A 23,751-nucleotide genomic window follows, 5' to 3' on the forward strand; every position below is an offset into this window, starting at 1 on the left:
GTACCCCACGAGAAATCAAAAGGTCCACCTACGGTAATTTTTTTTAGTCTATACCCCAATGCTTAAGAAATTCTCTATGTTTGTCAATTTCAAAATAACCATAGATCGGTTTCTGACGTATGTCAGATTTATAAAAATGTTACGAGAATAAAATATTTTAATTTTTTGTTAATCGTAGTCTTCCTAGTTATTCTAGGTTGAAAACATCATTTTAAGTTTTTTTTATATATAGTTGTTAATATAATATATAATCAGACATGCTGCCTTCTTTATCGAAATGTTTTTGTCGGATAACCTCTTTTTCAAAGCTACCTCTAGTAAAATGTAGTGTAACTCCTGTCGTACATTTGCATACTTCCTCTGTAAATAATTCCTTTTGGGAGGCTGACAGAAAGGGAGGTTATAAAACCGCTATAATAGATAAAAGACCCGCACTGGTGCAGATACGAGAAGGCTTCAAAGAACTCAAAAAGGAAATTGGAATCTGGAAGAATGAAGTTGTGGAATTTTTGGAAACCGATCCCCTGTTAATCAACAGGCCGGGTAAAAACTAGAGAATATAATTGAATAATTTATGTAGTGCCGTTTTTGTGAAAAATCATGTGAAGAGCGTTATGCTCAAAACTCGTCTCATATAAATAATAATGTACTGTCCACCGATTTAGCCACTTGTCTTATTCATCATCTTACATTAACATTATACCGAGGATCGGGATGGCGGAATAATAGTCAATAGAATGCACAATTTATTGAAATAACAGTTGTTTTTAACGTAATTACTACTATTTACAATGGAGGAGAAAAGACACATTAAAGTTCCATTTTTTCAATCACAATTCTAAATATCCGGTGATTTGGAAGTCGACGCCATCTTTTTTTCTTGTTAGTATGATTTGAAATTTCCGAAGGCTCCATTTCAATCTAAATATTCACAAATGATTTAAATAACCCAAACTAAAAACCTATTTTATGCCTGTTTTCCATCTTCCCCGGCGTAAATAGTTGTTTCTAGTAGTAATAAGGTTGAAACCAAGAGTTTTATTTTAAATGCCTATAAGCGTGCAGCGGGGTAATGTAACTCTATCCCTGTTTTGTAATGGACCCATGTATTTAGTACGATTCGGCAATAATTGTGTTGCCTCCAGGTGAGACGGACGCTGTGTGGGTGTTCGACGATGAGAGTAAGCTGAAGCGCTGGGTGACCACCTCGGACAGTGACCACGGCGAGGGCTTCAGCAAGTGCACCTTCGAGATGAGCAAGTCCGGCCGCGGCCTGTTCTCCGGCACTCTAGATACGCGCATGCCCAAGGACGGCCGCATCAAGCGCGCCGGCTACGCGGGAATACGCTCCATCAGGCACCAAGTAGGTCACTTCTTATATGCTTTATAGTACAGACATTTTTACTCAGCACATATTGAAAAGTGATTAAGTTAGTCAGGTTGGAGAGTGGCTCGGCTATTTGGAACCATCACGATGTGGAGATTTCACTCCTTGCAGCTCAGAAGAAAGGGGTAGGCCGCTACGCACTTTTTCAATCTGCAGGTTGTTTCGAGAACTTGAATTATTTTCTGCTATATCTCTTTTTTCTTTCCTATGTATTGTTCATCTATTATTTTTATAATGAGTTTTTGTAATTAGATCTCTAGGTATCTCTCGGCTATACACCAGTGGCGAAGAAATCAGTGTCGCTAGTTCTTCAGAGCACCTTTAATTAGTATAACAGTAGAACAAACACATCATCTTTAATTTATAAGCAGGTCTTCTTCTTCTTTTGAATGGTGGAGGGTCAGAGGGAGACATTTAGGTCAGCAAGCCAGTCTAGATCCTCAGAGGCCATGTGGAGGAATGCATGGAGCAGGCGTACATTGACCACAAGTTAAAGCACTAATCTCTCTGTTTTTTCTGTTAAGAAATCCTTCAAGAGAGACTCGTACCACGACTGGACTAACTACAACACCCTGGTGTTGAAGGTGCGCGGAGACGGGAGGTCGTACCTCATCAACCTCTCCACAGAGGGATACTTTGACCTCCTCTGGAACGACGTCTACTCCTTTGTGTTGTTCACCAGGGGCGGGCCCTATTGGCAGATTGCTAAGGTAATATTTTTAGACCTTAATCCATTATGATATTGATTATTGAAACAACAAGGATAACAAAATAAGAAACAAATCATGACCAAACCGCACAAACTATCAACGTGGAGCAACTAATGAAAATTTTGCGTGTGCTGTATACTCCGAAGTCGAGGGGTAAGGCTCTCGACTAGCAATCCGAAGGTCACGTGTTTAAATCTCGGCATGCAAAATATAGTATGTATTACTATAAAGTAAATTTTACTTGATTTATTTCACAATTCATTCGTTTAAAATAATATATAGTATACTTTCGGCACGTTCCAGAACAAAAGATTCTCTCAGTATCGCCCTGGTGTACCACCACCATTCAGAATTGAAACGTTGCTTGAAATGACTTTAACCTTGTTTGGGGACCAGATTTTTTGGGGACGTTTGTTAAGATTCCCCAATCTTAACAAACGGACTGCAATCTTTAGAGCACAGGCGTCAGGTAGGTATGCTGTCCTTGTTCTATCGGTATTACAATGGAAGATGCTCTGAGGAACTAGCGTCATTGATCCCTTCGGCACCGGTGCGTAGTCGGGATACACGCCAAACGTGCGCCCAACATTTGTACACGGTTGATATTTGTCACATGAGAACGGGTCGCTTCTACGATTCGTTCTTAAGTTCAACAGCTCGGCTGTGGAACGAACTGCCGGCCTCTGTGTTTCCTCCCTCCTACAACATGGGACTCTTCAAGACCCATGTTCACTCCTTCCTCTCCACAAAAAGACCCTCCACACAGCATCCCCAAAGATGACATAGGTCCTGAGGGAAATTATTTTCTTCAGGGCCTCCTGTGTGGAGTTAATATAAAAAAAATGAATAGCCAGGTACTCCCCCACCTTCCTCCCCCTCCCCAATACCTTCAGCCTCACAACAAACCTCAATTGAGGATGCCATAGTTTCACTGGCTCCGGACGATTGGGAGCAGTTACTCTTATGCGATATTCACGTAAAAAAATTTAACAAACCAAGACAGGGGCGCCACTCTACGTAGATGCAATGGTATAAGTAAAAGATGTTGGCGACACTTGCAGTTTCATACTATAATTCATGACCCATCTTCCTTGTTTCGGTTATCTATGGTTGAAACAGTATTTATGGTTTTCAGGAAATATGTATTATTAGTGATAAAAACTTCACAATAGAAAAGCAATGAGGTGGCGATATTGGTTAATGCACCTGTCCGGCAGACGGGAGATTTGTAATTCAATTCTTGGTCACACCTAATAATTTTTCTAATTCATATTGTTTGATTTTTATGTATTGTTTCAATAAATAATAATGTTATAAGAAATATTATTTATTATTAATGTCTTCTTGGTGACTGACTAACTCATCAAAATGACAATTCAACACACCTTAAAAAAGTGATGAAACAAAAACTATATTAAATAGGTTAGTTTTGTTTCATCGCTTTTAATGACTTTATATAATTTTGTAAGGTGTGTTGAATTGTCATTGGGTTGAGTTATCATGGAACCATCTATTCTTATATGAATATCTTAATTTTCAGTATACAAAATAATTTTAAAAAAACTGTCTTCCTTTACTATTTACTTACTTCAGTAAATAATTAATGAAGTCTCCTTAAAATTAAATTACCTTCCACTTAACACACTTCGGACGGGAAAGGTATTCCTACCCGTTCAGTCGATTTTTGCTTAAGGACGTGAAGGGTATTTTTACCTTTTGCCCCGGCTTCATTTCAATGGCAGAAAATAATAAATTATCCAATTTTTTTTGTACGAATATTATATGCCAATCTCTTTCTAAAGGTCCCAACTATATGTACATAATTATCAAATGGCAATACAATTCTTCTTTTTATATTTATATTCGAGTCTTTCGTGTACATCGGTATTTCAACAAAGGGACCTTTTATTATTGAATACCTGACACTTGATAAGCAATGCGTTTGAAGATTAACGAAATAAATAATTTTCGGTTAGTTATTTTATAGCTTGGGTATGCTGAGTTAGTATGTAGAAATTTTTATTAAAATATTTTCACTATTTTCGAAGATATAGCGATTTAAAACAAATTAAAATAATTCGACCTTTATTTTCGCCGGTCGCCAGCAATCCGCCGGCGCAAAAGATACCAGCCTAAAGTGTGTTAAGTTACCCTTTACTTGAGTCACCCCTAAACTTAAGTCGCCTGACATCAGTCAGTCAGTCAGTAGTTCTAGTATTAACTATTTAAGAAACATATATGTACAGCGCCCGTGAGGTGATTTCTCACGAAAACGGCGCTATATAAATTATCCAAATATTATTATTATTATAAGTCACCCTGCACTTAATGCATCCCACGATACTTTTTTTTTTTTTTTATCATTTTAATATAGGTCATAGTTACATTAATACATACATATTTTGCAAAATATAATATTTAGGTTCATAATTGGTCATGTATACCTTATCAGAAAAGAGGAACTGTTGTGCCTGATAAGGGAGCCACGATTCTTACTTAGATTCAATGTTATAATATGATGTTATGTGTAAAATATAAATATAATATATATATATATACATATATTTTTTTTAATATAAGGTTTTTTGGAAAAAAAGTTTGATTTTATTTATTTGTTCTTGTTGGTTCGTAATACAGCGCAATTCGGAAGGGAAATTATTGTAGTTTTTTATGGCTTGGTAAATATAATGGTTTTGCATTTGAGTTGTTTTAAAGATTGGCGTAATAAATTGATTTCCATTTCTCATCAGTTTGTAAAATTCTTGATATTCTGTGTTATTTTTTTCTTTACACATTTTTATAATTGAAGTTTGCTTAAATATATCATCAATATTTGGTACTGGAAACAATTTAAAAAGCAATTTTGTTGGGAAAGTAGAGTTTTTTTTAAGTATTACCTTTATAATAATTTTTTGCGAGACTTTTACTGGTTTAGGTTGTTTTTATAAGATCCTCCCCAACCTATGATCATATATGGACTTTTTGTAGAAATGGTGTTTTGCCTTATTTCCAGATACCTTTTTCCAAGTTCTTCATGGGCTCGAAGGGCCGAATCCAGGATAAGCAGAGTCGGGTGCCACTGGACAAAATATCTCACTTTGGCCTCTCTGTCGGGGATAAGATCAATGGTCCCTTCACTTTAGAAATAGAATATATTGGTAAGTAACACACAAAATGTGAACTGGATTGATTTATTATACTTATTTATTTTTGGGGTATTATGCCCTGTAGTCCTACCTCCTTCTTTAGCCAACGTTTCGGACAGCATTAGTGTCCATCATCAAGACAGATGTGTAAAGATTGTGGTGAAGTGATGTTTCCTATTGAAACATATGGAGTTTATAAACTCAGCTGTTCCGGATATGACGATGTTTATGTAGGCCAGATAGAACAGACGATGTCCAAAAGAATATCAGAGCAATTGCAATGTCACTGATGTAGGTATGTACTCTAGACTGTCAGATAAGGACAGGTAATTGGGTGAAGGAATGCAGAATCATAAGTTAAAGGGAGATGCATATCGTTGCGTCAACACATCCATTGATTCCTGTATATCTTACATATATTTCAATATTGACTGTAGGTTTGCTGTCTATCACCTTCTTCCTCCTTATCCTTCCTTAGAGCAGGTTCTCCAAGTCCTTAAAAAATAGTGCCTCCTATTATAGTCCTAGTTCGATCATGAACTACCCGATCTTTGTAACCCACGAATCACCAACAATCGATTGGGTTACTTTTTCAAAAAAGATTCTATCATCAGCACCCATGTCCCGCAATGGGTGCCAGTGTGGCGAGTGACCATAGATGAATGAATTTTGTAGATCTGACATCTCGGATCTCGTTCTCGCAACAGACAAATAGAGATGGTCGATAAATACCTGAAATTTAAAATAGGCTACCATTGGTTCCAGACTGATATGGAACCCTTTCTTTTTCGAGTTTTGAAACCGGTTCCCGATGACCGAAGGTTGATCGGTAAAACTTTGTAATTGGTCGGTAATTTCCATGTATCAGTCTTCGGTAACTGAAACTGCAGTGACAGTTCATTTCAGTTTCAGATTAACCAACCCTATTTCTGTGTTGCGAGGAAAAGGCTCGAGACACCCGGTCTACACAATTAACATATTTATGCCATGGTTTACCTAAAGTACCTGCTACCTACGTATGTTAAATACGTATGTAGGTAGTAAAGTACCCAATCAGAGATCGGGTTACGGGTACTCGAGTCTCGGGTACTTTCGACTAACTGTGGTCGGCGGCATATCAATCTCTCTTCTCTACGGCTATTTTTCCATGTGTAACAGCACCCGATCAAAGAGCGCATCACAATCATATCGCCAGTGGGTCGTGTAAAATAATCATTTGACCCAGCTACCCTGTAGGACCAGTCGCATCAGAACAGGAATGCTCCTGGCCGGGGTGGTACTATCGTACTGTGTTGTAATACTAAAATCATTTTATTTTTCCTCCTTAGGCCTTGAATTCGACCCCCTCCATGATGAAGAAAGCGCCTATGAGAAGTACAGAACTGCCAAAGGAATTCTCGGTGTTTAATTTGTGTTGACATATTGTAAAATATCTTTATTTAATATTTTAACTGTTCACCTTGTACAAGACAAAATAATTGTACAAATAACTATAATATAGTAAAATAAAACTCATTAGTGAATAACACTGTTTAAATAATTATTCTCATTTAAAAATATATATTATACACAGGACCAAACTAATAAGTTTGTATAACCCTGTTAGCTTAACTTTAACAAACATCCTTATACTTGTAAGTAGCAAACTTGGAGACATTACTGTAAGGGTGTATTTCAACAAATTATTGAGTAACTACTCGTCAAATAACAATTAACACGGCGGTACTTACCTCAATGGTCAATATTCATTTCACCATTGTAAGGTAGCTCCCAATTATGTACTTAAGTAGGTTGAGTGCTGTGTAGTTTAGACAATTATTTACATACTTGATGGGTAGTGTTACTCAGTGGTAGCGAAACAGGAAATATTATATGTTACATGACGAGTAGCACTAATCGAAAGTCTCGTCAAAGGTGGTGAAATACACCCTATGCCTAGAATACTTATTGTCATTCCATATATGTACATATTGTGCAAAACTGTCAATGTGATATTTTTATGTATATTGATATTTTAATGGTCAAGCATTTTTGAAAATTTTAGGCCCCAATGTTCTCGAACTGTGTTCAGATTTGACAGATGATCAATACCTTTCAGAATTTTATGATATTTGCTATTTCTAATAACGACCCCCTATTAACACACTTCATGCGGGCAAAAACAAGGTTTCCATTTGAGAAAATGGATTTTCTTTTAAACAGCCACATAAACCTTGAAAATAATAATATATTTTAACACACTTTTTGCACACCTACTAAGCCTACTTTTGTAATACGACTTTATAAACTGAAGTTAATGTCAGTGTTGGGCCATTTAGTATTGTTTTATTTGTAAAAATGTATGTTACAAATTTTTTTCATTTTGCACAAATCATTACAAAAAAAACTTCCGCATCTACGGTGCAGTAAGTGCAACGATGTATTACCTGTTCTACAGGTTTAAATATATTTTCCATTTGATAAAATATCTTTCCACACAAAAGACAAGAATTTGAAGATGGTGAAGACTTGGTTCACATTTACAAAGAGGACCCTTACAAAGAGATTGATATAAAATTGTCGGACAGCACTGCCTTTTCCGCCATTCAAGTAGGACCAGCGCAAAAGGTAGAATTCCCTTCCCACCGGAAGTGTGTTAATAGCCGATTCTCGTCCCATGTCAGTGTTCAATCAAATTATTATCAATCAGCCATCAAGCATAACGGTCATACTGTTAAAGTTGTCAAAATATTGATGATTAAAAATGAACACCAGAAAAAATCATTAAAAAAAACAATGCATAATTCCCACTCTCCCAGTCAATCCAACAAACGTATATCCTCCTAGCACAAGCATATTGGTAATTCCCACTCTCCCAGTCAATCCAACAAACGTATATCCTCCTAGCACAAGCATATTGGTAATTCCCACTCTCCCAGTCAATCCAACAAACGTATATCCTCCTAGCACAAGCATATTGGTAATTCCCACTCTCCCAGTTAATCCAACAAACGTATATCCTCCTAGCACAAGCATATTGGTAAAATTTTTATTGATAATGTCGGTAACTTGTCATCGGTCATCCGCAACAGGAGATCACCAACAAACAAACAACTGATGATAATGACTAAAAAGGCTTAATTCAATCGACATGAGCTGTAGCTTATTCGTTGGTGATCTGGAGTCCTGCTCGAGTACGATAACAAGTTACCGACATTATCGATATGCTTGTGCTAGGGGCGCGGTGTATAAAAATTTTAATAAATAAATAATATGACGATGACTCAAAGTTTGCCCCTATTAAAAATAATTACTTTTTCATCTGCTTTATATATTTGTAGGTATTCTTAGAAAAGACGTAACTTAGTCCTGCAGCAACGGTGGATGCTGCTGTGACGGCCCAGAGTCCCTGTAGCACCGGGTGATCCACATAACCGAACACGGGGGCACCTAGTGTGCTGCCAACCTAAAAACAATCGGAATATTGAGAAGGAATATAAAATTTACCCCACATTTCTCAAATAGTGGTGACTTTATTAGCACTTACTACGGCTAAACTGATTTTGGAACAAATTACATTTAAATTATACATTCATACATATATTTGGTTATGGTTAACTCCTGAATTTGACAGTTTGATAAGAAAAATTAGATAACTCAATTTTTATAAACATTTACATTATTCGTAAATTTAAATACTATGCATACTTTAATTTATATATTAATTTCCTTAAAGTGCATGTTTCTTCCGGTTCCATGATAATTAATCAAAATGACAATTAAACACACCAGGTGATATAGAGTCATTAAAAGTGATGAAACAAGTTTTTGTTTCATCACTTTTCATGACTTTATATCACTTTTTGTAGGTGTGTTGAACTGTCATTTTGAGGATCTCCTATCGGATATCTATCCGGTCACCGTTTCTTCCACATAAATATGTGTAATTTATAATATTTTGATTTAACAATGCCCAATTATCTTGCCATTTTACCTTTGAACCATCTTGGTGCTGCCGCTTGTCAGACTGCACAAACGTGCACTTCAAGAGACTTAAGCCATATTAGACTCAGAACAAATCTAAATTAAGATCCCATACAAAGAAATGATATTCCGCGGCAGTTCCCCAATTGATCTGACCCCCTCTCCTGAGAAAGATTATAGCATAGTGTGTCACCCCGACATATAATATGTATATGCCACGCCCAAATTATGCGCGCATACTGTGTCTAAGGTTTTAAGTAGACTCCTTCCTAAGAAAGCTAAACATAAAAAGTATTTACATGAAATAAACTCACCAATAATAATTGAATAGCAGTGTTAACTTTGCTGATGAATGTGGGGGCAAGTTGTGCTGTTACATGCGTCACGTCAAAGTAGCGGGATAATGTACGCTGTCAATTTAAAACAAAAACAAATTAGTCAATATAGCATAATAGTAATAATAAATGTTTTATTTTATCTTCTTTTTTGTAACAAATAGAAGTAATGATATCATCACTGGGATCTGCCGTGCTGAAGATTCATTTACAAATTAAAATTGAATAATATGTATGATATAATAATAGTATGAAAGAATTAAATACATTATGTAGTGTGTTTCCGGTTTCACTCTGTATTAATTTGATGTCAGTATGTTTTCTATTTCTAATCTCCCTATGTTTTGTATCCAGCTTTTTATTAGAGATTTAAATTTTATAAATGTTTGATTTCTTGATAAGGGTGCGATTTTGTTGTAGAGTTTAGTACCATAGTATATGAAGCTTTTTTGTCCAAATGTTATATTAGTATCATAGGTACTTGTTAGATATGTTTTTGACCCTGAGATCTAGTGTTTTTAATATACATAACAGTTGTTATTTCTTGTATCTTGTATTTATTAAGGTAAATGAGAATTGTTTAATTGACGTGATTCTTACAGTGAATTTTAGTATTATTTTCATTATCGCTTTTTGGGTTTTAATTATTTGATTTAGAATGTTGTCATTTGCTTTCCCATCCGATAATACCGTATTCTAACAGTGATTGGCAGAGAACCATGTAGATCTTGATCTATATAATTATCAATATCAAATAATACTACATATCACATTTATGCAATGGAGATTTCTGATACAAAATAGTATTTAAATCCCAAGTTCATAACATCTTTTCCTTGAAAAATTCTTCCAAATATCGTCAAAGATTGAAGAAGGCTCTGAAGGAAAACTAAAGGCCTTCGATGCGGAGTAAAAATAGGAAAAAAAATTTAATGCCATAGATTTTTTTTAAATGTGTCATTCATTATAATGCAATAAATCTCAGTACCCAATTATCACCTTCACTGACTCCTCCATCTTACGAAGATTGTAATGGATTTAAATTACAGCATAAATACTGGAGTCGGACCATGTCATGAGTCAGAATGAACAACGGAAGAATATGTATGAGACAAGTATTAATGTGAATGAAGCAAGATTGTGTGTCAAGACAGAATTGTGTGGCGGTCTATTCTCTCTACCTATCGTTATGGGGAAATAATTTGATGATTTATTACAACCATAACATAATAGAAGCACGGGAAATGGGCTATGAACCATTATTAGTATGTAACAGCATGCACAACGAATGAAGTCAACATCTTTCACCCATACTACTGCAAATCGTGTCTACGCAAAGCGGCGTCATGCATTTGTTTCTACCAACACACTAAATGCACAACTTTCATTGACTCCGCCGCTAAGATAGTCTGTGCACTTTAAGTTGGCACGCTGCCATGTTGTATCTCTCTTAGTTCCTATTATATATGGATACGACATATTAACCCGTCATCCCACGGATCGGTAAGCAATCGACATAAACCAAATGCTGTAAGATTTAGATACAGGGGGTGTCGCGGTGGACAAAAACAAAATATTTATGCAGGGAGGAACAATACGTTCCAATAATTATTAATAATAACAATAGTAATGAAAGTCTTCGTCAGTACAGGGTGTTCAAGTAGTCGGACCAATCGACAAACAGAATTACCTACCGTCTATAGCCCTCCGCGATTCTGATAAATTCCACAACAACTAAAATGAAATTAGATTAGAACGACATGCCAACTATAGGAGCAGACAGCTTGCGATTGGTTCCTGGAATGCGCGATCCCTTTACAACAAACTAGAGGTTGTGGACGATATTTACAGAGACCAAAAACTCCATATCCTTACGGTCACAGAAACTTGGCACGAGAACAGTGATTCGTACTCAATTAAGAGACTCCAAGCTTTAGGGTATGTGGTTCTTGAAGAAGTCCGATCTAGTGGGGACATACCATCAAACAATATCTCACACGTGAATCACGGGGGTGTCGCGATAATAGCCCGACCAGGATTACGGCTAAACAAAGTAGCTCTCGGTACATTTAACACGTTTGAGTATATTGGATGCAGGGTTTCTTCTTCAGGAACGTCGTTCATATTGTGCACCCTTTATAGGCCCGGATCGAAACCAATCTCTGTCGAATTTTATAATGAATTTTCACAGTTTTTGGAACTTTCAGTCGGACTCTCCGACACACTCATTATTACAGGCGACATTAATATTTGTCTCGAGCGCGTGACATCACCAAACACTGTTAAATTCTTAGATCTATTAGCCAGCTTTGGATGCCACCAATGGGTCGACGTCCCAACACATGATGCTGGTGGTACATTAGATGTACTAATTTCAAAGAACAGTGATCCACCGCTTTCAGCAGATATTCGTGATATAGGACTGTCAGACCATCGGCTTGTTTGCATTGATATTGATTTTAACCCGCCTAAAGTACCATATAGAACAATTGTATCAAGGGAATGGCGTAAATTTAGCTTTAGTGATTTTCTGGAAGAATTACAGACCTCTCTCTTATGTACACCCAATGTTTGGGAAACAAAGACCCCTAACGAACTTGTCAAGACATATAATAAAACACTTTCATGTCTGTTAAATAAATATGCCCCGACATCATCAAAAACACGGAAAATTCGAAAGTCTGACGGCTGGTTTGACGATGAATGTCGAAACCAGAAGAGACTTATGCGGAAATTAGAGAGGACCTATAGGAAAAACTCGTCTGTAACTACGAGAGACGAGCGGATCCTTGCTCAAAAACAGTATACGTGTAAAATTAATTCCAAAAGATGAGAGTATTGGAAAGAAAAGATTAACTCTGAGTGAACCAACCCGCGACGTCTCTGGAACTCAATAAAGACTATAATTTCCGAAGTCACTGTTCCAACGAAAATAGATATTACCCCAGAAGCCTTCTCAATTTTTTTTCGGGAAAAAATTGAATCCATTCGTGCTTCCGCATCTCACGCCCCTCCGCCAATATTCACTTTAAATTCTAAAGGAATTTTGTCTTCCTTCAAACCCACAACGCTGGAAGAAGTAATAAAAATTATTTCAAGCTCGCCTAATAAACAGTGCAGTTTTGATCCTATACTGACATGGTTATTAAAACAATGTTCTACTGTTTTAACTCCATTCCTAGTTCACGTTTTTAACAAATCACTGAGCACGGGTGACTTTCCTGAACCACTCAAGTCAGCTGTAGTTACACCAATACTGAAAAATTCACAACTAGACGCCGATAACTTAGGTAATTATCAACCCGTTTCAAACTTACCATTTATTTCAAAAATCCTGGAGAAAATTACTGCCGCACAAATAACCAGTCACTTGAATTCAAATAAATTATTCGCAAAACGTCAATCTGCAGAAAGTTCCACTCAACTGAAACCGGACTACTTCGTATGCTATCAGACATAACTCTTGCCGTAGAGTCAGGTAAGTTATCACTTATCTCACTCTTAGACATGAGTTCAGCGTTTGACATGATTGATCATGAATTCCTCATTAGGAGATTAGAGGAAACATTTGGTTTGAATTCCGACATAAAAAATTGGCTGGTATCCTATTTATCCAATCGCTTACAAGCCGTGAGGGTTGGAAATAAATTGTCTAACTTCGCAAAACTTTCTTCAGGAGTACCCCAGGGATCCGTTTTGGGTCCACTTCACTTCATCCTTTTTATAAATGATGTCGCCAAAATAATCGAGTCATTTGGTCTCTTGTCTCACTGCTACGCTGACGATCAGCAAGTTTATTTTTACTGAGCTCCAAATGAAATCAATAGTCTCAAGATCCGTATAACTGAATGTCTAGAAGCAATAACTCGTTGGATGTCTTCAAACAAGCTGAAGCTCAATCCATCTAAGACTGAGTTTCTCTGGGCAGCCACAAACAAACGTCAACATTTCATAGACAATTCACCTATTACTATTTCCGGCAGCGATATCATCCCAAAAACAACAGTCAAACTTCTCGGTGTCAATTTAGATTCAGAATTTTCATTTAAAAGTCAAATAAATACATAGGACTGTAAGCTCCGGTTTTTTTCACCTAAGACAACTCAAGTCTGTCCGAAGAAACCTTCCTACAGAAGCAACAAAACTACTTATCAACTCGTAACGTAGTCTCACGTCTCGATTACTGCAACGGCATTTATGCCAGCCTTCCAAAATATCAAATTGACAAACTTCAATCAGTGTTTAATGCAGCAGCACGGCTCATAACCGGGGTTTCAAAATATTCGCACATTTTACAATACCTTCGTAACCTTCACTGGCTCAAGTGCCCTAAAAGAATCCAGTACAAACTGTGCTGGATGGTGTTTAAATCCATCAATGAAATGGCCACACCCTACATCTCTGAACTATGCGTCCCGGAAAACACTGGTCTGAGGCAGTCAACGCTTAGATCAGCAACATCATCAGCTGTAGGCAGACTGATAGAACCTAAGCGCAAACCAAGTACTAAGTTTGGTGATTGCGCTTTCGGAGTATCTGGGCCGAAGGCTTGGAATAAACTCCCTCCGGAACTAAGATCCATAACAAGTCCAACAGAATTCAGGTCTAAACTAAAAACTTACCTTTTTAAGCTGTCGTACCCTTAAATTAAATATACCATTCCTAAGAAAAAGTCCAGTTATATTCAATTTTCCAATTAAGTCCTAAATCCTGTATCTAAATTTCGCCAATAAACAATTAGATAATGATGGAGTTTTACCTACCATTAAAACTCTTATTATGTTGCCTTCCTCATCCAGAACATATATATTATGTGAGAGACGACATGTCGATTCTTGTCATAGTGGTCTGATCCTACTTCCTTTTTCCTGTTTTGGTAATCCTGGGATGACATCATCTACTCGCTCTGTGATTGGTTGTTTGTTTTGTCACCGGCAGTTGGCGTCTCGCGTCGTTTCATTTGTCAATTATAATCTCACCAAGCAGTGATTAAATATATGTTCTGGATGAGGAAGGCAACATAATAAGAGTTTTAATGGTAGGTAAAACTCCATCATTATGTACTGCCGTTCCTCATCCAGAACATATATATTATGTGAGAAGTGTTTGTTATCGCCTTGGTGACAGAACTGATGTCAATTGTGAGAGGTTATAGGTTCAAACAGATTTGTGAGAGATGGCAATGTCAAAGAGTTACCTCCTTCCATTACCTCCCTTCTGTAATGTTTTGCAAAAGTGTTCTCGCTCTTCCAATTTCCTCTTTCCAGGATCTTTTCAATGGGGCAATTTTCTAACCAGCTCAGTGATGCTACAGCAGACCTTGTACTCCCTGCTGATTTATCAATGCCAGCACTTTTTAGTACTGTTTTCACCCATCCTCCAATTATTGTTCTTGAGGCAGGTTTTGGCGGGCCCGTCGTTGAAATAAATACATTTGGTATGGAATTTGATTCTTGTCTTCTTACTCTAGATAAGGTGCATACTTTACGGAGCCAATATACTGGATCTGTAGCTCGGTCTGAGGAAGCTTTAAGCTTCCATCCCGACTGCTGACGAGTAGTAGAATCAGTTTTAGATCCAAAAGCTGGCCAAAGTATAATATGGTCCCCATTGTCCACGAAACTGTCTGGTGTGTATCGTAACAGAGTAAGATCGTGCACTCTTCGTCCAGATGCCAGTAAAAGAATGACAGCGCATCTTCGAGAAGCCTCAAACAGAGTAACTGTCTCTGTAAGGTTTTCTTTCAACCATACAGTAACTTGTCTAGGGTCCCAGATAGGCAATGCTTTCTTCTTTCTAGAAGTATTAACTATACCTTTCATCACTTGTTTAACTAAGGTATGGCTGCTTAGCGATTCACACTCTGGGTTGGTTAATGTTGAAATGGCTGACTTATGAAGAGCAATGGTACTAGGAGCCAAGCCTTCTTTAAGTTTTAAATTGGCTAAAAATCTTGCCAACTGGGAACCTGAAGGATCAGCTATATCCACCTTATTCTTGACACACCATTGGCCCCACCTCTTCCATGCTAATTTATATGCGGTGACCGTTGAAGATCGCCATCCAGCATTGAGGAGGCCTCTCTCGTGTTCTGACCATTCATTGAGCGCTCCTCTCCAGCCCCAATCTTCCATACTTCCATCTCCAGTTTTTGAATCTGAGGAGGATGAAGACCTGTCGAGATATCCACCAGGTTGTCGAGTAGGTTGGTTATTTGTAAAGGTGGAGCTAGTGCTCTCGACTGGAGATCTGGCAGCCAGAACACCTTGGGCCACCTCGGTACTACCAATAGGTAAATACCGACACACTTGTTTAGATGTTCCAGGACTCTCGGTATCAAGCAGGGCGGTGGAAATACCCATGCCAGTGGGAAGCACCAAATCCTGCTGAAAGCATTGTGATATAGGGCTGCTGTGTCGGTGGGGTCTATGCATACATAACTGTTTACAACATGAGCTCTCTTGGATGCAAATAGGTCCACCATGGGTCTGCCCCAAAGGCAGAATATCTGGTCGGTCGCTGTAGGTAGAAGGTGCCATTCTGGTAACAAGGTCCCTCGGGAAAGATGATCGGCGAGTCCATTGTATCGTCCCGGGAGGTAATACACTTCCATCCTTATGTTGTGCGCGTCCGCTACTTCCAGAATCTGATACGTTAACTGAAGGAGGTTCACTGATTTCGTACCTCCTTCGTTGCGTAGATATGCTAGTACCGTTCTGTTGTCCGATTGAATGAGACAAGTAGAATTGCTCAAACTGGCTCTCTGGTACTTCAATGCATGGAGAATAGCAAACATTTCTTTTAGGTTGCTGTGCCATTTGGTTTGTTGTTGTGTCCAACAGCCTGAGAGTGGGATGTCGTCTACCTGCGCCCCCCACCCGCTGTCTGCTGCGTCTGTCGCAATGAAGTGGCATGCTTTGGGGAAATGGATAAGGGAATGCGTACTCACGTTGTGCCTCCACCAATCTAGATCCTCCAGTACTGCAAGGTTTACAGGTACCTTCTTCCGGAGTGGGAGCTTTGTCATGGCAAGTGACTGGAGCTGCATCTGCCTGCAGTGCAAGCGACCCCTGGGAACCACAAACGCTGCAAAGTTCAGTTGTCCTAGGATGCTCTGCGCCTCCCTCAGGGACCATTCCTTCCTTGTCGTAACCTTTTGCAACGACTTCCATATTGCCCGGCACTTGTTCCTGGTTAGCATCTTCTGATTGAGGCCAGTGTTCCATAACACTCCCAGATATTCTATCGCCTGTGTCGGTAGGTGAACACATTTCTTTATGTTGATGGTCCAGCCGAGCGACTGTAAGAAATCCAACACTACTAGTGTCTGCAGTCGGAGAGTTTCTTGACTCTGATGAGCCAGGAGAAAATCGTCCAAGTACACAATAACTCGAATGCCCTTTTTTCGAAGGATCTCTGCGATCCAATTGGTTATTGCTGCGAAAATTTGAGGGGAACTGCTCAAGCCCTGGGGCAAACATGTCATCTGCAGACATTGACCTCTGTACACGACACGCAGAAAACGTCGATGGGTCTTTGCCACTGGTATATGAAAGTACGCATGCGCCAGATCTACTTTTGTCGTATAGTCTCCGGGTTGCAAAAAGTCGGGTACTTTGAAGTGGGAGATCAGGGAAAACTTTTTCCCTCGCACAAAATCGTTCAACACTTTCAGATTGATGATGGGACGATTGGTCCCGTCGCTCTTCTGCACCAGAAACATCTGGGAGAGAAAACCCCGATTCATGGGTGCTGGTTCCAGCACTCCCATCTTCAGCAACTCCTTTATTTGTATGTCCATTTCGGGTGTTTGTCTTGTGGTGAAATTGTGCAACCTCACCTGAGTGGGTCTGGACAATGGAGGTCTCAACCAAAATGGGATCCGATAGCCATTGAGGATTTTTAGGGCGAAGTCGGGGGCATTTGCGATACGCCATTGTTCTAAAGAACTTCGCAATTGCCCTCCCTGAAATCGCCTGGGCTGATTGTCAATTGTTTCGGGGACGACGGTGCGAGGTCTGCCCACGCCCCGTCGGCCTCCGAAATTTCCGTCCTCTGCTGGAAGAGGAGGAAGGGCCAGAGTGGTGACCGGGGTCTGCCCGCCGGTACTGATATGGAAATTGGGTGAAACCCAGATTTCCTGCAGAAGCACATTGAGTCTGTGTTCTGTTATTTGGCCTTGACACAGATTCCAAGTCAGATCTCGCAGACCCCAAGGGTTGCCTCGCAACCCTTGGGGTCTGCGAGATCTGAGCCCTGAAGACTTTGCTTGCCCCACCAAGTCTCTGCAACTGGGAGACAAGCTTGTCTTCATTAAAAAGGTGCGATACCGTTGGAGGAATTTTATCCAGGGCTGATTTCTCCGATGGAGTTTTGCACAACTCCAGGATACGATGGCGTCGCCGCTCAACGATTTCCGCCCGCTTCCCACAAGCTATCTGAAGGATTGCATCGTTTTTTGCAATACTTCCCCCAAGGACATCCTGAAATTTCTCCGCTAGGGTCTTCGGCGAAAGTTCGGTGTCAGGCTGACAACTCCAGGTTAGGACGCTCTGTATAGAGTCCTGGATGACCTGCCTTTGTTGGAGCGCCACGTGAGTGATTGCTGCAAAGGCCCTTTCCATTCCTGTGAGTTGAGCACATGCCGGCGTGAGGGAATTGAGCTCGCAATTTACTTCCAACTCTTTGAATCCCGGGTCTGCTGCATATTCTTTTAATGCCTTTGCGTAGCGTACGTTACACCAACCGGGAGTATCAAAATTTTGCAGGCGCTCCACCATCTTTAACATAGCATCTGTCGGTGCTCCCATTAACGGTTCCTTTAACGCAACTGTGGGATCCGGCACACGAAAAATCGGAGCAGCGGATGTACCACAAGCACTGGTGCCTGGCGCGTCTATAGGGGTTGACAAAGACTCGCCGTCAATTTCGGAACCCTCAAACTCACTGGCGTCAGAATTGCCGGCGGCCGCGGCATCTCGCCTGAACACGAAACGCTGCAGATCGCTTAACTGGCGCGTCAATTTCTTGAGCATCTTCTTTTGCGATCTCTTTTTGCGCCTCTTGTTTTTAGGCCGCGAACAACCCGAACTCGAAGACGAATCCGAATTCTCGCTGCGACGTCTGTGTGTAGAGGAGGAATCGATATCCTCGCTACGGCGTTTGTGCGTAGATTTCGTCGGAACTACGGTAGACATTATGACGCAACAAATCTGACCGTTATACTGCGTTCTTCCCGCCAAATGCACAACGCGTAATCTACACAAAGCACTATTTTTTCTTTTCACGAAAAGGAAACACTCTCAAGGAAGTTATTTCACTCGTTTTTGAGTTATCTCAGCACTTATGTATTTGAAAAAACTTAGCGCGAGATAATTCGACCACATTCGAAAGAATTTCGATGTCAATTGACAAATGAAACGACGCGAGACGCCAACTGCCGGTGACAAAACAAACAACCAATCACAGAGCGAGTAGATGATGTCATCCCAGGATTACCAAAACAGGAAAAAGGAAGTAGGATCAGACCACTATGACAAGAATCGACATGTCGTCTCTCACATAATATATATGTTCTGGATGAGGAACGGCAGTACATAATGTTAATTAAGTGTTAATCTCAAGTGACCTACCAGGTAAGTATTGTACTGTATATTATCTCCATAAATAGTTAAGTAATAACATAGATTACTGTAGAAATGTATTATAAGTTTGTACAGCGCCCTTGAGGTGATTTTGCACAAAAACGGCGCTATACAAGTAATCCAATTATTATTATTATTATTATTATTAAGACCCTGCGCAGAAAAGTTCCACACTGAACTGCGCTGCAGACCTTTACCTTATTATAGTGAACTTAATTTTCTGCGCAGAGTCTTACAGCATTCAGTTTATGTCGACTGGCACGTAGGACGACGGGCTTAATTGCACAAATAAATAAAAATTAATCTCACCGGTGGAGGAAGACTGTTGTAGCGAATCACGAACCCGGCCGCGACGAGCACCACGTCCCTGCCTATGATGAGGCAGGTCAGGGGCAGCGGGATCAGACCTTGCCAGGTGAGGGTCAGGAACAGGGTTGCCACCAGAACCTTGTCGGCCATGGGGTCCAGGAAGCTGCCCATCTTGGTGGACTGGCTCTTCCAACGGCGGGCTATCCAGCCGTCCAGCTGGGATAAGGGAAATGTGATAAGTACCTACATATGTAATAAACTTACGCTGCTAGGTGGACCTACTTAACTGTTACCTCATGTTGAGGCAATCTCAAATGATTGACAGTCTAAAACTCAAATGAGTAAGACAAACAATCAACGTAGATTAGATGTAGGATAGAACACACACCGAGGAAGCCAGTAGGGAGACGCAACAACTGTTGGCAGTGAAAAGCACCAATAGCCCAAGGAAATGTGAAGAGAATGAAGAAACCCATTCATCAAAATGACAATTACAAAAACCGGTTTTTAATTTATTCAACACAAAACAAAACACAACCCCTATTGTTTCAGGTTAGCTGTTTCAGGTTAGCTGGCATACTTTGTTGAGTTGGTAATTAAAAAGGAGTCATAAAAGGGTGGGGTTAAGTGGATTTAATCAAGTCGAGACAAGTTAGATTAGGTTAGGTTATGTTGAGTTGGTACAGTCTCTACTACTACGGTTTCCGCGGGGGGGGGAGGGCGTCCGTCTGCGCGAGAATCTCCACCCAGAAAGCGGGAGTTCCGATCGCGAGAAATAACAGGCACTCAACCAAGTATGCCAGCTAATCTAGAACATGATTTTGATTGAAAGAATGACAGTGGAGATTACATCATAGGTAGTGACCGACCGAAACTAAATTTTTTTAGTCGAAACCGAGCCTCAGCTTCTGTTCTAGTTTCGGTCGATACCGAAACTTATTTAAGTTAAGAAATACTCTATACCCCAAAATTAGGCATTTTTATTGTTAAACTTGTAAGAGATATTTAAGGCGAAGCTTAGTGCTAAATCACTATTTTGATTAATCTTTATAACGAATTGGTGTACATTATGAATACCAAAAAATATGCTTCAGATAAATTGAAGGTTTTCCTATCGTTTCGCTTGAGTAGAATACAAATAAAAAAATAAATTACTCAAAAAAAAATTAAAAATTTAAACTACTAAAAAAAAAAATTTTTCAATAGAAACGTTTGAACGCGTAAAGGAAACAACTTAAAAAAAAAAAAAAAAAAAAAAAAACAGTATTATAGCTAAGATTATATGTGACAGTTTAACTTGATTAACTTTTTGCTTTCTCATAAAATTATTTACAAAATAAATAAAAACCAGTCAACACAATCTTAGAACTACTGACTGTAGTAAACAAATCAGTCTAATATTTAATAGTCATTATGTTGGATAGTGGCAATACAATACTTAACTACTATTATTTAAACAATAAACTTTTGACAAAAATAAATAATATTCTAAAATTACAAAATCTTTAAACTTTGGGCTTTAAGGCAACTTTTATACTATAACAGATTCTTTTAAAATAATATTTAAGCTATTTTAGAGACATACATGCGCGTCCGAGTAGAATCAAATGTGATCTGACATACCACAAAATTAGCATTTCTGCAGGTTTTGGCTAACTTTTGGCTGAAACCAAAACCGCAACTGAAACTCATCTATTGGCCGAAACCGGCGCTTCAGTCGGTCACTGGTCATAGGCTCAGGTCTTCGATGTTAGCCCATTCCTTTTAATGATGTTCACCAGGTGTTTGGCGAAGTTTACTGGTACCACAAAGCGAGATATTGGCACATTCCAGGAAGGTGGCAGTGTCTTATTAATAGTCCCTCTAGCCTTGGCGAGTTTATAACCATATTAAGTGTTTGCCTGATTCATTTTAATTTTAGGTTTTATGGTAGATTTTTGGGGGTGACTGTAGGCAGAGACAAATGAAAGATGTGGTAGTATGACAGTGACTTTATTAGGTAGTCAGAGTACACAGAGTAGCCAATGTAGTAGTGGTTTGTTGCTGACAATGCTTGTACTCAGGACCGATGCTTGTCGCTGCAGTGGAGATGATCAGTGGCGAATCCTCTAGGCCGATGCTCGACACCGTGGAAGCGGAGATGAACGGTAGTGGAGTGTGGTCATGGTGATAGAGTTGGTAGCTCGACGCGCTGCGGGCGGAGACTGGAGTGAATGGTAATGTTCATCACTGACGGTGAAGACCAAGGGTCTTCCTGATGATCCAGTGAGATGAAAGAGCCGTTTGCTGATATTGACGGTAGATAATGCCGGCGTAGTGTCGCCAGGCCTAGGCCGATGCTTGACACGGCGGCGGTGGATATGATCAGATATGATTCGATGGATAGTAGTGAATTCCTGCTGTGTACGAGACACGCGACACGCCACGCCACACACGCCGCGCGACAATGCTTATATAGAGCCGGTAGAGTCCAGAAGGTTCTTTGCGTAATGGGCGCTGCTTATACTAAAACTCTTGAAAGTTCTCGGTTGCACTAGGTATTATTCTAGTAGCTTACCGCTACAGATTTATGTTATGTTAAGTATTTGATATATGGGTTAAAGTAAACCAAACTTATTGGTATATTCATGGCAGTGAGTAAGGGAGATTTGAAGAAAACACTCACCAAATCTGTGAATCCGGCAAGGACCCACAGTCCTAATGCTAAATTGTATTGTTCTTGCAAAATGATGTATCCCAGATATGGAGACATGGCAATTCGGGTGATGCAGAGTAAATTGGGAATGGTGTATACATTTTCCCGCTGAAATGAAATGAATCATGGTCAAATAGATTTACAATGCTTTGTAATCATTGTATATTATAAATACAATATTGCTCAAAATAAATTAATTTAAGGTCTGATAAGAATCTATGTATGATTCTAATGAGTTTAAAGTCTACCATTGAGGCATAATATTCAAATAATTTTTTTAATTACCTCAATCACTTCTTCAAACTTTTCTCTGACTTTCGATTTTGTTTCTAAAATATCCTTAATTATTATTTCCTTTTTTCTCCTTATTTTCCGTTCAGTTATGTATTTCTGATGTTTGAAATCCTTCACCAAATCTTCTCCCTTTTGCCTAATTTTTAGCTCAGTGTCCCTAAATTTTTCTTTATTTTTTTCAATAACGTTTTGCAATAAGTCTGTTTGTTTTTGGAAATCGTAGACATGCTTCTTATCATCGGAAGAGTATGATCGGCATAAGACATTATTTCCAGGATAACTACACGTGAAAAATAATCCATTTGCAAACACGTTAGACCTTATGAATATTTTGGCACGTTCATTTCTTTTTGGGATAGTTATATTAGATAACTTCTGAAAAAGCAACCCTCGGAAGGTGCAGGTTCTCGTGAAGGAATTCATTTAAAATTCTTTTTAGAAAAATGACAGATAGGTTAACCTCTTTTCGAACTCATAATATTATCATGACTTGTGTACTATGATTTTAACAGGTGATAAATCACATTGTACGGTTCATTTAAATATTGGAGAAATCGATTGTTCACAGCAGACACGTTAAAAGTTTGAAGTATTATTAAAAAACTTTATAAAGTCATAATATTACAAAACACCGAAAAGACCACCATAGATAAATACCATCATAAATATACCACTCTCAATACCATCATGGACTTGAGCTTGAGCATGACTTGAGCAGTGTTGCCAACGGATCTTGGCCTAATGTCGCCGTTTTTCAAACATTTAGTAGCCTAATGTAGCCGAATTTCAGTTGCAGTAATTCTAATGAGCTCGCATAAATTCTGCCCACATATTCCCCACAAATATTCTACGTGAGCTTGACTCCTCCTTTTGTTATTCGAAATCCATGGGGGGGGGTTGTTACACATGTTTCCATTAAAATTAAAAAAATCTGAGGTAGCCTAATCGGCGATCAGTTGCCTTTCAGATTTTTTCGTCGCCGATTCTCGTTCTGAGTAGCCTAAATGGCGATAAATCGCCTTTGTTGGCAACACTGGACTTGAGCAGACTAGAGCATTAGAGCATAAATAAACCACGACTAGAGTGGACTAGAGAAGAATAAGAATGTTTCCCAGGTATTTGAGTACTGTAATAGCCAGAGGCACTTCCCCTCCCCACAACCTTCAGCATTTCAAGATACCCCGATTGGGGATGCCATTGTCTCACAGTTTCCAGACTCAGTTATGATACAGGGAGCAGTTGGGACTCTTAGGCGGTATTTACATAAA

General features: G+C 39.1%; 2 protein-coding genes across 2 annotated transcripts; one reads left to right on the forward strand and one right to left on the reverse strand.

The window, feature by feature from the left end:
* The first annotated feature begins 108 nt into the window (after window positions 1-108).
* Window positions 109-6,783, forward strand: CIA30 (complex I intermediate-associated protein 30). The gene is made up of 5 exons (XM_089640743.1): window positions 109-543; window positions 1,146-1,363; window positions 1,912-2,097; window positions 5,111-5,255; window positions 6,572-6,783. Exons 1-5 carry the CDS (start codon window positions 258-260, stop codon window positions 6,649-6,651), a joined length of 915 nt encoding a protein of 304 aa, XP_089496869.1. The 5' UTR covers window positions 109-257; the 3' UTR covers window positions 6,652-6,783.
* Window positions 6,784-8,209: 1,426 nt separating this feature from the next.
* Window positions 8,210-23,154, reverse strand: CLS (cardiolipin synthase). The gene is made up of 5 exons (XM_089640744.1): window positions 22,475-23,154; window positions 22,160-22,297; window positions 19,495-19,710; window positions 9,521-9,616; window positions 8,210-8,688 (listed from the first exon to the last, which is right to left on the reverse strand). The coding sequence occupies exons 1-5, from the start codon at window positions 22,904-22,906 to the stop codon at window positions 8,533-8,535; spliced, it is 1,038 nt and encodes a 345-aa protein (XP_089496870.1). The 5' UTR covers window positions 22,907-23,154; the 3' UTR covers window positions 8,210-8,532.
* Between the last annotated feature and the right edge of the window lie 597 nt (window positions 23,155-23,751).

Source organism: Hesperophylax consimilis, chromosome 16 (assembly GCF_061612785.1).
Source record: "Hesperophylax consimilis isolate HC1 chromosome 16, BYU_Hcon_1.0, whole genome shotgun sequence".
Lineage (NCBI taxonomy): Eukaryota > Metazoa > Arthropoda > Insecta > Trichoptera > Limnephilidae > Hesperophylax > Hesperophylax consimilis.